This window comes from Palaemon carinicauda, chromosome 36, assembly GCF_036898095.1.
Source record: "Palaemon carinicauda isolate YSFRI2023 chromosome 36, ASM3689809v2, whole genome shotgun sequence".
NCBI lineage: Eukaryota > Metazoa > Arthropoda > Malacostraca > Decapoda > Palaemonidae > Palaemon > Palaemon carinicauda.
In genome coordinates, this window is record NC_090760.1 from 45,254,439 (window position 1) to 45,268,081 (window position 13,643).

A 13,643-nucleotide genomic window follows, 5' to 3' on the forward strand; every position below is an offset into this window, starting at 1 on the left:
TTTCAATTCTAAGTACAAAATACCTGAATTCGACAGGTATAAGTACAGAAGAATTGTCATTGACTTTTATCTTTCTTCGTGGCCAAGTGGCTTAGTCACTGTCTATACAAGCATGCCGACCAGGGTTCGATTCCCGGCCGGACCAAAGCTCTTGTCTTTGTGTGATTTCGCCTGGGGCTCTGATCCTGAGGTCGTTAAGAGAATCCAGACATTAATGTATCAAAAATATATATGGCTTATTTGAATATGAAAAACACGTCTAAATGTGCAAAATTTATCATTAATTGAATGCCAAGTAACAAACTACCAATTAGCTACGATGGTGAAGATGGGTTGATTTCAATTCTAAGTACAAAATACCTGAATTCAACAGGTATAAGTACAGAAGAATTGTCATTGACTTTTAGCTTTCTTCGTGGCCAAGTGGCTTAGTCACTGTCTATACAAGCTTGCCAACCAGGGTTCGATTCCCGGCCGGACCCAAGCTCTTGTCTTTATGTGATTTCGCCTGGGGCTCTGACCCCGAGGTCGTTAAGAGAATCCAGACATTAATGTATCAAAAATATATATGGCTTATTTGAATATGAAAAACACGTCTAAATGTGCAAAATTTATCATTAATTGAATGCCAAGTAACAAACTACCAATTAGCTACGATGGTGAAGATGGGTTGATTTCAATTCTAAGTACAAAATACATGAATTCGACAGATATAAGTACAGAAGAATTGTCATTGACTTTTATCTTTCTTCGTGGCCAAGTGGCTTAGTCACTGTCTATACAAGCTTGCCGACCATGGTTCGATTCCCGGCCGGACCCAAGCTCTTGTCTTTGTGTGATTTCGCCTGGGGCTCTGATCCCGAGGTCGTTAAGAGAATCCAGACATTAATGTATCAAAAATATATATGGCTTATTTGAATATGAAAAACACGTCTAAATGTGCAAAATTTATCATTAATTGAATGCCAAGTAACAAACTACCAATTAGCTACGATGGTGAAGATGGGTTGATTTCAATTCTAAGTACAAAATACCGGAATTCGATAGGTATAAGTACAGAAGAATTGTCATTGACTTTTATCTTTCTTCGTAGCCAAGTGGCTTAGTCACTGTCTATAAAAGCTTGCCGACCAGGGTTCGATTCCCCGCCGGACCCAAGCTCTTGTCTTTGTGTGATTTCGCCTGGGGCTCTGATCCCGAGGTCATTAAGAGAATCCAGACATTAATGTATCAAAAATATATATGGCTTATTTGAATATGAAAAACACGTCTAAATGTGCAAAATTTATCATTAATAGAATGCCAAGTAACAAACTACGAATTAGCTACGATGGTGAAGATGGGTTGATTTCAATTCTAAGTACAAAATACCTGAATTCAACAGATATAAGTACAGAAGAATTGTCATTGACTTTTATCTTTCTTCGTGGCCAATTGGCTTAGTCACTGTCTATACAAGCTTGCCGACCAGGGTTCGATTCCCAGCCGGACCCAAGCTCTTGTCTTTGTGTGATTTCGCCTGGGGCTCTGATCCCGAGGTCGTTAAGAGAATCCAGACATTAATGTATCAAAAATATATATGGCTTATTTGATATGAAAAACACGTCTAAATGTGCAAAATTTATCATTAATTGAATGCCAAGTAACAAACTACCAATTAGCTACGATGGTGAAGATGGGTTGATTTCAATTCTAAGTACAAAATACCTGAATTCGACAGGTATAAGTACAGAAGAATTGTCATTGACTTTTATCTTTCTTCGTGGCCAAGTGGCTTAGTCACTGTCTATACAAGCATGCCGACCAGGGTTCGATTCCCGGCCGGACCAAAGCTCTTGTCTTTGTGTGATTTCGCCTGGGGCTCTGATCCCGAGGTCGTTAAGAGAATCCAGACATTAATGTATCAAAAATATATATGGCTTATTTGAATATGAAAAACACGTCTAAATGTGCAAAATTTATCATTAATTGAATGCCAAGTAACAAACTACCAATTAGCTACGATGGTGAAGATGGGTTGATTTCAATTCTAAGTACAAAATACATGAATTCGACAGATATAAGTACAGAAGAATTGTCATTGACTTTTATCTTTCTTCGTGGCCAAGTGGCTTAGTCACTGTCTATACAAGCTTGCCGACCATGGTTCGATTCCCGGCCGGACCCAAGCTCTTGTCTTTGTGTGATTTCGCCTGGGGCTCTGATCCCGAGGTCGTTAAGAGAATCCAGACATTAATGTATCAAAAATATATATGGCTTATTTGAATATGAAAAACACGTCTAAATGTGCAAAATTTATCATATATATATATATATATATATATACTGTTTATACATATATATACACATATATATATATATATATATATATATGACCATAGTTCAGTGGCTGAGGATATACCCAAAACTAGAGATCAATGTTTCTGTCCACTGCTGGACAAATGCTTCTAACATGCTCTCATTACTGTCTGTGGTTTAGCAACTTTGTATTACCACGCTGGCAAACTGCAGATTGGTAGTAGATAAAGATAGCTTACAGTAAACTAATCTAGCATGGCTGGCCCTGACTAGCACAGCTTTGCTGATCATTGCAAAACACATACCCTTCCACTTCGGTAAGGCGCCAGCCCTCAGAAAGGATGTAACCATATACAAAAATATATACATAAATACACACACCAAATATATATATATATATATATATATACATACATACATACATACATACATACATATATATATATATATATAAATAAATACATATATATATATATATATATATATTGATACACGGGTCTTTTTATAGTTTATATATGACATATTTGTTTTGACGTTGTTGATTGTTTATATATGACATATCTGTTTTGGCGTTGTTACTTTTTTAGAATGATTCATTGTTAATTTGTTCTCATCATTTATTTATTTCCTTACATCCTTTCCTCAGTGAGCTATTTTTTCCTAATGGAGCCCTTGGGTTTATAGCATCTAGCTTTTCCTACTAGGGTTGTAGCTTGCCTATCAGGAATAATAATAATAATAATAATAATAATAATAATAATAATAATAATAATAATAATAATAATAATAATAATAATGCCTCAAAAACTTGGAGCCTTCTAAAGCCTTAAATCAAAAGATGGTTACAACTCAAAGACCGATTGAAAGAATAATGACGTGATGAATACTAAAAGGCCTCTCCACACTGTCGGGCATGCCAGACGGCCAAACAGTGATGCCATGTTGAAAACGCCTACACACACACACTAGGAGAGTGAGTGGAAGCGGTGGTCACCCTAACCGGCACGATGGTGAAGTCAAAACCAAGGAAACGACTGGTATACACGAACAGTCAAAAACTGTCTCGACTAGTGAACTGAAAAAAGGCAAGGACTGAGACAGACAATGTTTACAGTCCCAAATTATGTTGCCTTGTGACTTATCTTTCCTCGATGCTGGGGAGACTGTATTAGGTTAGCAAAAGACACATAATAGTTCAAGGAAAGTTTCGGAATTTTGCTCAAAATATTCAGCAAGATTACTACACTTAAAAAACTCATTTAATGCAAGACATATTCACATGATTTTGTTCGTTAATTATCCAATTAAAATACTTCTCTCTCCCTCTCTCTCTCTCTCTCTCTCTCTCTCTGTATATATATATACATATATATATATATATATATATATATATAATCAAATGAGTGTGCGACATTATAGCTAGGTTCAAAAGAGCTAGTACAATTGAGCTAGTGCGACAAAATGGCTAGTTCCTTAATAGCTAGTACCAAAATTGCTAATGTGACAAAATAGCTAGTTATACATTTGAGCTTGTACAAAAAGAGCTGTTAACCAAAATAACTAGTTTCAAGAAAATGGAGTGTTTTTTCTACTCCATTTTTTCCTATAATCTTTTTCTTATCTATGGAGATAAAAATTAGTAGTATTCAACCCTTCATCATGGAAGTTATAAAGTCCCAGAAAGGAGAAGATTTACTTAGCTACGATGGATTTTTGTACCGAAAAAATACAAAGAACAATACCAGCCAGAACTGGAGATGTGTAATGAAGGATTGTAGAGGAACATTGAAAACTGCGCCGAACTTCCAAGAAATGTGTGAAGTAAAAATTGGACAAGGACATAATCATGCCCCAGATCCCGCGAGGCAAAATGTTAGAATGGATTTAGGGAAAATGAATGAGCAAGCTTCAAATTTTAGTGCACTACCACGAAGAGTTATTGCTGCTGTAGTACAAGAGCTGGATGACGAAGCAATGGCTAATGTCCCTAAAAAAGGAGCGCTCCAAAAAAGTATTCAACATAGACGTAAGGTTGAAGGCCATTTTCCTGAACCTTTATCAATTAACGAATTGATAATTCCAGAAAAAAATGAAAACTTTTACTATAAACGGAAATACTGAACCCCTCTTACTGAGTGATGTACCAAGCGATTAAAAACGAATAATCATATTTGAAAGCCAGCATATGCTCGATCAACTTTCAAAGTCGTTCCTAGAATATTTTATCAATTATATACGACCCATGTTGTTAGAGAAAAATTTCTTTTTCCCTGTGTTTATGTTATGATGCCTGATAAGGCTCAGTCAACGTATGAACGAGTATTTCAAATTTTGAAAGACGAACACCCAGACTGTGACCCTGAAAAGGTAACCTTAGATTTTGGAAAGTCTCCTATCAATGCTTTCATGACAGTGTATCCTGATGCAAACATAAATGGATGTTTCTTTCATCTATTAAATTCTATTCTGCTGTAAATAATAAATATGATGAGACAGAAGAAAATATATTTTTTACTTTACCTCAGTAATCAAAGTAAACACACACACACACAAACAGACACACACAAACACACACACACACACTGTTTTAGCAACACTACGTTTTCTCAAAACAAGCTATTTTGGTTAACAGATCTTTTTGATCCAGCTCAAATGTACTGCTAGCTATTTTGTCACAATAGCGATTTTGCTACTAGCTATTATAGAACTAGCTATTTTGTTGCACTAGCTCAATTGTACTAGCTCTTTTTGGGCCTAGCTCTTTTGGACCTAGCTCTAATCATATAAGCCATATATTTTAATACATTAATATCTGGATTCTCTTACCGACTTCAGGGTTTGAGTCCCGAGGTGAAACCACACTAAGACAATAGCATCTGACTGGCTGGGAATCAAACCCTGATCCAGGATATTTGTATGACAGAGACAGTACTGTCACTCAAGCACCCCTGACCAGGGTTCGATTCCAGGCTAGTCAGGTGCTATTGTCTTTGAGAGATTTCGCTGTGGTACTTTGATCCAGAGGTCAGTAAGAGTATCCAGTCATTAATCTATTAAGATATATGTCTTATGTGAATATGAAAAAACTTGTCTAAATATGCTTCATATATATATATATATATATATATACACTGTTCCCCCGTTGGGCACGCCTGGTCGTGTTGACAGGCCTTAGGTGACAGGAGAGAGCAACATGACAACATTTGAGGAAAAGAAATGGACAATGGCAAGATATATATATATATATATATATATATACATATATATATATATATATATATAAAGAAGAGTGGTAGAAAACACCTCTATAATATCCAGTGAACGTTTAAATTCTATTAGATTTCAATCGTTTAGTTCCTACTGCTACAAAGGAATATCTAATAGGACATGGGGAATATAATTTGAATATATATAGATATAAAACTATAATAATTTATTAGATGTACTTTCTCTTATATCAAAGCATAATAAAGTACGACCAGAAAAGGAAAATAGTATCCTTATAAGAATTTATCCTACATCAAGTGTGTGAACAAATAATTTTTTTTTTTCTGGGTCATATTTTCTAACACTAACAGCTAAATAGAGTTTATTGGTTTCTGTTTTCAAAATTATTCTAATTTGTTGTTACTCAACCCAAAATGTCATATTCACGAGAGTGAAAGAAATTCGACAGAAATCCCTCTGGAAATATTTTTATTCATGAAATCAATGATTCCGTTTCACTTTCCAGTTATGCATCACCTGTAGGTAATTATAACAAATATACATATTTTTATTTCCTGGCTGAAATTTGGCGTCCTCAAAAATACTACGGATTCTGCTATTCAACGACTTTTTCTTTGTGAAAAAATGAAAACTATATCAGAGATTGGCAAGGAATGGTTGCAAAAAATATTGAAATATGAAGGAATCAGTGTTGCATATACTTTTTTTTATAGTTATTCAAGTATTTAAACGATCGTTAATCCAGGAAACAAAGACTTCTTATAATACCGTATTTCTTTTAGAATTACTCATATATATATATATATATATATATATATATACATATATATATATATATATATAAAATAACATTCTAGAAAAATTAAAATTCACTCCTGATTATTGATAACAGCTGGACACAATCTTGCAAGCTCCGACATTAATTTGTAAATAAATATTACGATCGTTATTTTTAACCTTTTCGAAGTGATTTCTTGTTTCTTGATTTTAGAGTATTATGTCTAAAGTCAAAGAGTAAGATTTTCAGGGGCTAATAAGTTAGATTTATATAGCAGCTTCCATTCTTGACCGATTGATATGATATTTATCTACTTTTTTTCCAATTAATTAAGAACGGTTCTCGAAAGGATGTGAAAGACTGTAAAACAAACACGAGTATTTATATACACAAAAACTTCCACTTACATGCAAAGCCACACACTTATGCATATGCGCAAGAAAACACACACAGGCACACACATGTAACTAAGCGTGCTTGTATGAGCAAATATATTGATTATACAAACCTTAACACTTTCTATTTAGCCAGTAATACTAAGAAATACTTTAGCTCTAATAACTAGATTATTACTGGAAAATTAGTTGAATTTGTTTCCTGGAAACCAATTGATCACTTGATATTTGCAGAAAATCGTGTGAATTTTAAATTATCTTTCTACTCAGAATTTGTATGAATGTATAAGTGATTATCGATTATGAAGCAGTACTTTCTTTGGAGAGCCATAGGTTATTAATCGGGAACACGGAAGTAAAACGAGATTAATGATTATTTTATGACTTCCTAGAAATGAAACTGAAGTTGTAAATGTTGACCCAAAACGTTGCAATCGTTTTGGTTCTGTAATTCTTATTGGGTCGAAAACAACTTTTATTAAGATTTTACGTCAGGCAGGAGATTGGATATATGATGTTTTCACAAGTGTCCTGGTGTGTGCTTGTGTGTTGTATGTCTCTTTTTTACGTTCATATAAATGGGATTATGTGTACGTACAAATTAATAATTACATGACGAAGATGGATTATATATTCATGAAATATTTTGCCAAATGCTATAAATTTATCAATTTTCCCAGGAGAAACTTGCCAAAAGTTAATTATCACATTTTTCCAAGTGATATATCCTTTGGAATAATGATATTATCAAACATACTTTAATTAGTTAAAAAACATATAAAAGTTTAATAGGAAGTGAATACTTAACTGTATCATCTATTGTAGGTTAACGAATTAAGATTTGTTGATAATATGGAAAGTAAAAGAATGAATGATCTACATTCAATTACAAATAGCAGTTTATGTGTAAAGTTTGAATAACCTTTCCCTAAACAAATTCTATATATCTCATGGCTAATCGAGTGGTAACGTGTTCGCCTTGCGTTCGCATAGCAGCAGGTTGATCCCAGCCATGAATCGTGATTTTAAACTGTTTACTGGTGAGGACACTGGTATGGATGGGCACCAAATTGGGGATTGGGCTTTAGTGCAGTAAACGAATGTCCATTCAGAGTAGAATTTAAAAAAAAAAGGCTGCCAACGCTTTTTAAGTTTCTTTCATTCTGTTCTTGTTTGTGCTTTCCAGAACAATAAAGTTTACTAAATCTGAATTGGGCTACTTGACAAATAATTGTCATTTTCAAGATGGCAGCCATAGAACCGCTTCAAATCTAAATTTGGGAATATCTTACCCTGTGTAGCAGGTATCAATTTGATTTTGGTTCTTTAACACATGGATACACCGTTACAGAAGACAATTAATGACGTTACATGAAAATATGTTCAGTAAAAAAAGCAGAATAATTCCTGTATTATGGTAAAATGCCGTGAACATTTGGAGTGTCTAGCTAGTTTATATAAGACTGGATATGCTTTACTTTATTAAATTTCTACTTTTTGAAAAGGACAGAAAAGATCATTCTATTCTCTCTCTCTCTCTCTCTCTCTCTCTCTCTCTCTCTGTCTCTGTCTGTCTGTCTCTCTCTCTCTCTCTCTCTCTCTCTCTCTCTCTCTATCGTCTATTGCTGTTAAGGTATGACACTTGGTAATTGTATTGAAGCAGTTATTACCTAAGTTAGGCATTAATATAAAAGAATGTCATTATCCCACCAGAAACTTGTGAGAAGAGTAACTAATGTTAATGCGCTTGTTTCTTAAAATTGGAATATATAACGAAGTGCTACAAATAATTGTCATCTGCTATAGATGAGAGCACAGATATGTGACACCAGCCACTTACCAATATTCACCTAGTTTGTAGATAAGCAAAATCACCAGACTTTTCATTATCAGGCAAATCTACCATACTTTTTTATTCGTTCACAGGAGTTTGTCATATTAATTTTTATTTATAAATCTATTATTAACACTTTTCTTTTGCTTGTAAGTCCTGCATCTATAACTAATGTAGCACTTTAAGACCACACAGTGATTTGGGATTTTTTTATTGCTCGTTAAGCTTTCCTTAGTACTCAATATATATATATATATATAATATATATATATATATATATATATATATAGATAGATAGATAGATAGATAGATAGATAGATAGATATAGATATAGATATAGATATCGATATAGATAGATAGATGGGTAGATAGATAGATATGACTTCGTTTTCCTTTTATTTTTTTTCGGCCTTCCGTTTAACTGTTTGGAGTTGGTGTCCCAAGATAGCGATGACGTTGACCACCCTGGTCTAAGGAAAGACAGAGCTGTATCAGAGTTCAAATTTACTAAAATAATTCAAGTTACACTTGCATCATCAGTTTTTTTTTTAATTGTTGGTGAGAAAATAGAAATTGACCGCAAATAGTTTTAGCAATGGCTTCTTGTTGAAGGTATCGGTACAATAGACATGCATACACTATTCAAGTATTAAATGGGTTTATATCCAATATCACTATTTAATCAGAACCTATTAATGCAAAAAGCCGGGAAGTCCTATCTGCAGAATGTTCCTTCTAAGAAAGCCCCTGCATGGGAGTAACTAAAGAAATACCCTCTGATGCAGCATATGTGATGGTTGGGAGTGTACTGCTCCTAGACTGCCGTGACCAATGTCTGTGTAATATGCTGATCTCACTGATCTATACATATAGTATGTACACAACCATTTTGCGAAGGCTCTGGCTGTATTTGACGGAGGAAAGTTAAGCTTTAGGTGCAAATGATGATTAAATAATTCTTGGTGCATCAATATGATAAACAACACTTCATCAATCTCCTTTGAGTGGAAATTGAGGATGAACATGATATACATACAGGTCATACATTGCTCTCCAGATGCCAAGTATAATATTGTGAAGTTAGCTTGCAGTATTGCCAAATACCGGCCAATTGTTGTGGTTGTTGAGTATATAAATCTCCTTGAGTTGCTTCTTCATCATCATTCCCAAAATGGATATAAAGAAATTAGTTTATAGATGACATCCAAACATCAGTAAAAGGTAGGAAATCATTGGAACGGACCTCCCACTTTCACTTTTATCACTCTTTGATACAACGTCTAGGTGATACGGAGTCGGAAAACTATCGGCTCCTGAAAAGAGGTCACTACCTAAAGGTTATGGAAAATAATTTACTATATATTACAGAACGTGTGTAGAAATCGGAGATATAGGTCAACAAGCTCTAGCTATCATTTGATCTTTTTTTTATCTATACCAGGCAGTGATTGGGACTTTGAATGAGCTGCAAGATTCAATAAGACGCAGGCTACAATTTCAAGGTAAATCCCACCTGAATGTCTTTCACCAATTTTTGATGCAGCACGATACCCTTTTAGACGTATCTACCATCAGGTACAGATATGGCTTTGAAATAACATGGATGCCATGAACTAGAATTGGGTCGTTTATGACACTTAACATTGACATATGAAACCATAAATCTATTACACTCTTCAGTTCTTTGTTTTATTAATTAATCCTTTCTTCAGAAGAATCATTTGTTGTGGTCATAGAACACTATAATAATCCTATTTCACAACTCTTCGTTCTGCTAATGCCTTTCCTGCTCATGGTATCATTATCATTTCTGTTCTTAGTAAATATACATATATATATATATATATATACATATATATATATATATATGTGTGTATATATAAATATATATATATATATATATGTATGTATGTATATATATATATATATATGTGTGTATATATATATATATATATGTATGTATATATATATATATATATGTATGTATGTATATATATATATATACATATATGTATGTATATATATATATATATATATATGTATATATATATATATATATGTGTATATATATATATATATATATTATTATTATTATTATTATTATTACTATCCAAGCTACAACCCTAATTGGAAAAGCAAGATGCTATAAGCCCAGGGGCTCCAACAGGGAAAAATAGCCCAGTGAGGAAAGGAAATAAGGAAATAAATAAATGAAGAGAACAAATTAACAATAAATCATTCTAAAATAAGAAACAACGTCAAAACAGACATGTCATATAATAAATTATCAACAACATCAAAAACAAATATGTCATAAATAAACTATAAAAAGACTATGTCCGCCTGGTCAACAAAAAAGCATTTGCTCCAACTTTGAACTTTTGAAGTTCTACAGATTCAACCACCCGATTAGGAAGATCATTCCACAACTTGGTCACAGCTGGAATAAAACTTCTTGAGTACTGCGTAGTATTGAGCCTCGTGATGGAGAAGGCCTGGCTATTAGAATTAACTGCCTGCCTAGTATTACGAACAGGATAGAATTGTCCAGGGAGATCTGAATGTAAAGGATGGTCAGAGTTGTGAAAAATCTTATGCAACATGCATAATGAACTAATTGAACGACGGTGCCAGAGATTAATATCTAGATCAGGAATAAGAAATTTAATAGACCGTAAGTTTCTGTCCAAAAAATTAAGATAAGAATCAGCAGCTGAAGACCAGACAGGAGAACAATACTCAAAACAAGGTAGAATGAAAGAATTAAAACACTTCTTCAGAATAGATTGATCACCGAAAATCTTGAAAGACTTTCTCAATAAGCCTATTTTTTGTGAAATTGAAGAAGACACAGACCTTATATGTTTCTCAAAAGTAAATTTACTGTCGAGAATCACACCTAAAATTTTGAAAGAGTCATACATATTTAAAGAAACATTATCAATACTGAGATCCGGATGTTGAGGAACCACCGTCCTTGACCTACTTACAATCATACTTTGAGTTTTGTTAGGATTCAACTTCATACCCCATAATTTGCACCATGCACTAATTCTAGCTAAATCTCTATTAAGGGATTCACCAACCCTAGATCTACATTCAGGGGATGGAATTGATGCAAAGAGAGTAGCATCATCTGCATATGCAACAAGCTTGTTTTCTAGGCCAAACCACATGTCATGTGTATATAGTATAAAAAGTAATGGGCCAAGAACACTACCCTGTGGAACACCGGATATCACATTCCTATAATCACTATGGTGCCCATCAACACCAACTCTTTGAGATCTATTACTTAAAAAATCAATAATAATACTAAGAAACGACCCACCCACTCCCAACTGTTTCAGTTTGAAAACAAGGGCCTCATGATTAACACGGTCAAAGGCAGCACTAAAATCAAGGCCAATCATACGAACTTCCCGACCACAATCAAGGGATTTCTGTACAGCATTGGAGATTGTAAGAAGGGCATCACATGCTCCAAGGCCTTTACGAAAACCAAATTGCAAACTAGGGAGTAGATGATTACCTTCAGCAAACCTATTAAGACGTTTTGCCAGAAGACGTTCAAAAACTTTAGATAATATGGGAGTTATGGAAATTGGGAGGTAATCAGTGGGACTTGAGCTACCACAAACACATTTACATAGAGGAGTAACATTACCAATTCTCCAACTAGTGCTAAAAGCTCCTCTTCTTGCTAACTTGCGCAAAATAACAGATAACTTTGGAGCTAAGAAATCTGCTGTCTTTATAAAAAACAAAGGAAAAATACCATTTGGGTCTACACCTCCATAAGCATCAAGGTCCATCAACAGAGCTTTAATCTCACGAGATCGAAAAGCTAAACTAGTTAGTTTAGCCTCAGGAAAACAGGAATGAGGAAGTTCAAGTTTTTCATTACTCTGTTTACTGTCAAAAACATCAGCCAAAAGAGTTGCCTTTTCCTTTGGACAGTGAGTGACTGAGCCATCTGATTTAAGTAAAGGAGGAACTGTTGCATCTACACCAAAGAGTGCAGATTTAAGGGTAGACCACCATTTATGTTCCTGAGTTGTACCAGAAAGTGTTTCTTTTATGGTTAAATTGTACTCCTTTTCAGTTGAGGCATAAACTCTCTGAGCAAAAGCTCGAAGCTGAGTATAGTTGTTCCAGGTCAAATCTGATCTGTTACCCTTCCAAAGTTGATAGGCCTCCTGCTTCTCCAAAAAAGCACGTCTACAATCATCATTGAACCACGGTTTGTCCTTCACTCGGTACCTTAGCACACGAGAAGGGATACGCCTATCAATTATGTTGACTAGATTCTCATTCAAAGGGACAACAGGATCTACACTATTATATAATTGTGACCAATTCAAGCACAAAAGATCATGTAAAATCCCATTCCAGTCTGCTTGGGATTTCATATAAATTTTACAAGAATATGATATATCAGGGACAGGCTGCTCAGTCTTCACTAATAATGAAATCAAGGCATGATCAGATGTCCCGACTGGAGAACCAACCTTACCAGTTATAACGCCAGGGGAGTCAGTGTATACGAGGTCCAAGCAATTACCAGACCTGTGAGTAGCTTCATTTATGATTTGCTCACAGCCTGATTCAGAGGCAAAGTCTAAAGCTCTTAAGCCATGGCGATCGGTAGGAGAGATAGAACTTAACCACTCCCTATGGTGAGCATTAAAATCACCAACAAAGACAAAAGAAGCCTTTCTATCATCTTCTTGTATCTTAGCCATAATGGTAAGAAGACAATCGAAGATAGAATCATCCATGTCTGGATTCCGGTAGATCGAACATAAATAAAAGTTGTTATGCCTGCCACAAACTTTTATTACCTGAATCTCATGACATCCACATTGATAGCAGGACTTATGAGAAGCAGGGTACTCGGTCCTAATATACACCGCCATTCCCCTGGCCCTAGGGATGGCATCACGTTTCAACATTATTGGCTTCTTAAAACCAGTTATAAGGAGCTCAGATGAGTGCCTCATATTAGAAACCAAAGTTTCTGAGCACAAAAGAATATCATACTGTCTGGACGCAACTGTAAGGTCTTGGATATTTGCATGAAGACCACGAATATTGCAATACAGAAGAC

At 34.6% G+C, this 13,643-nt stretch overlaps 1 protein-coding gene across 1 annotated transcript in view; it reads left to right on the plus strand.

The window, feature by feature from the left end:
* The first annotated feature begins 3,957 nt into the window (after positions 1–3,957).
* The window catches only part of LOC137628604 (uncharacterized), an 11,917-nt gene continuing 2,231 nt past the window's right edge, over positions 3,958–13,643 (plus strand). Inside the window, exon 1 of the mRNA XM_068359758.1 lies at positions 3,958–4,324. Coding sequence (XP_068215859.1) covers positions 3,958–4,324 — 367 coding nt within the window. The remainder of the gene's footprint in view (positions 4,325–13,643) is intronic.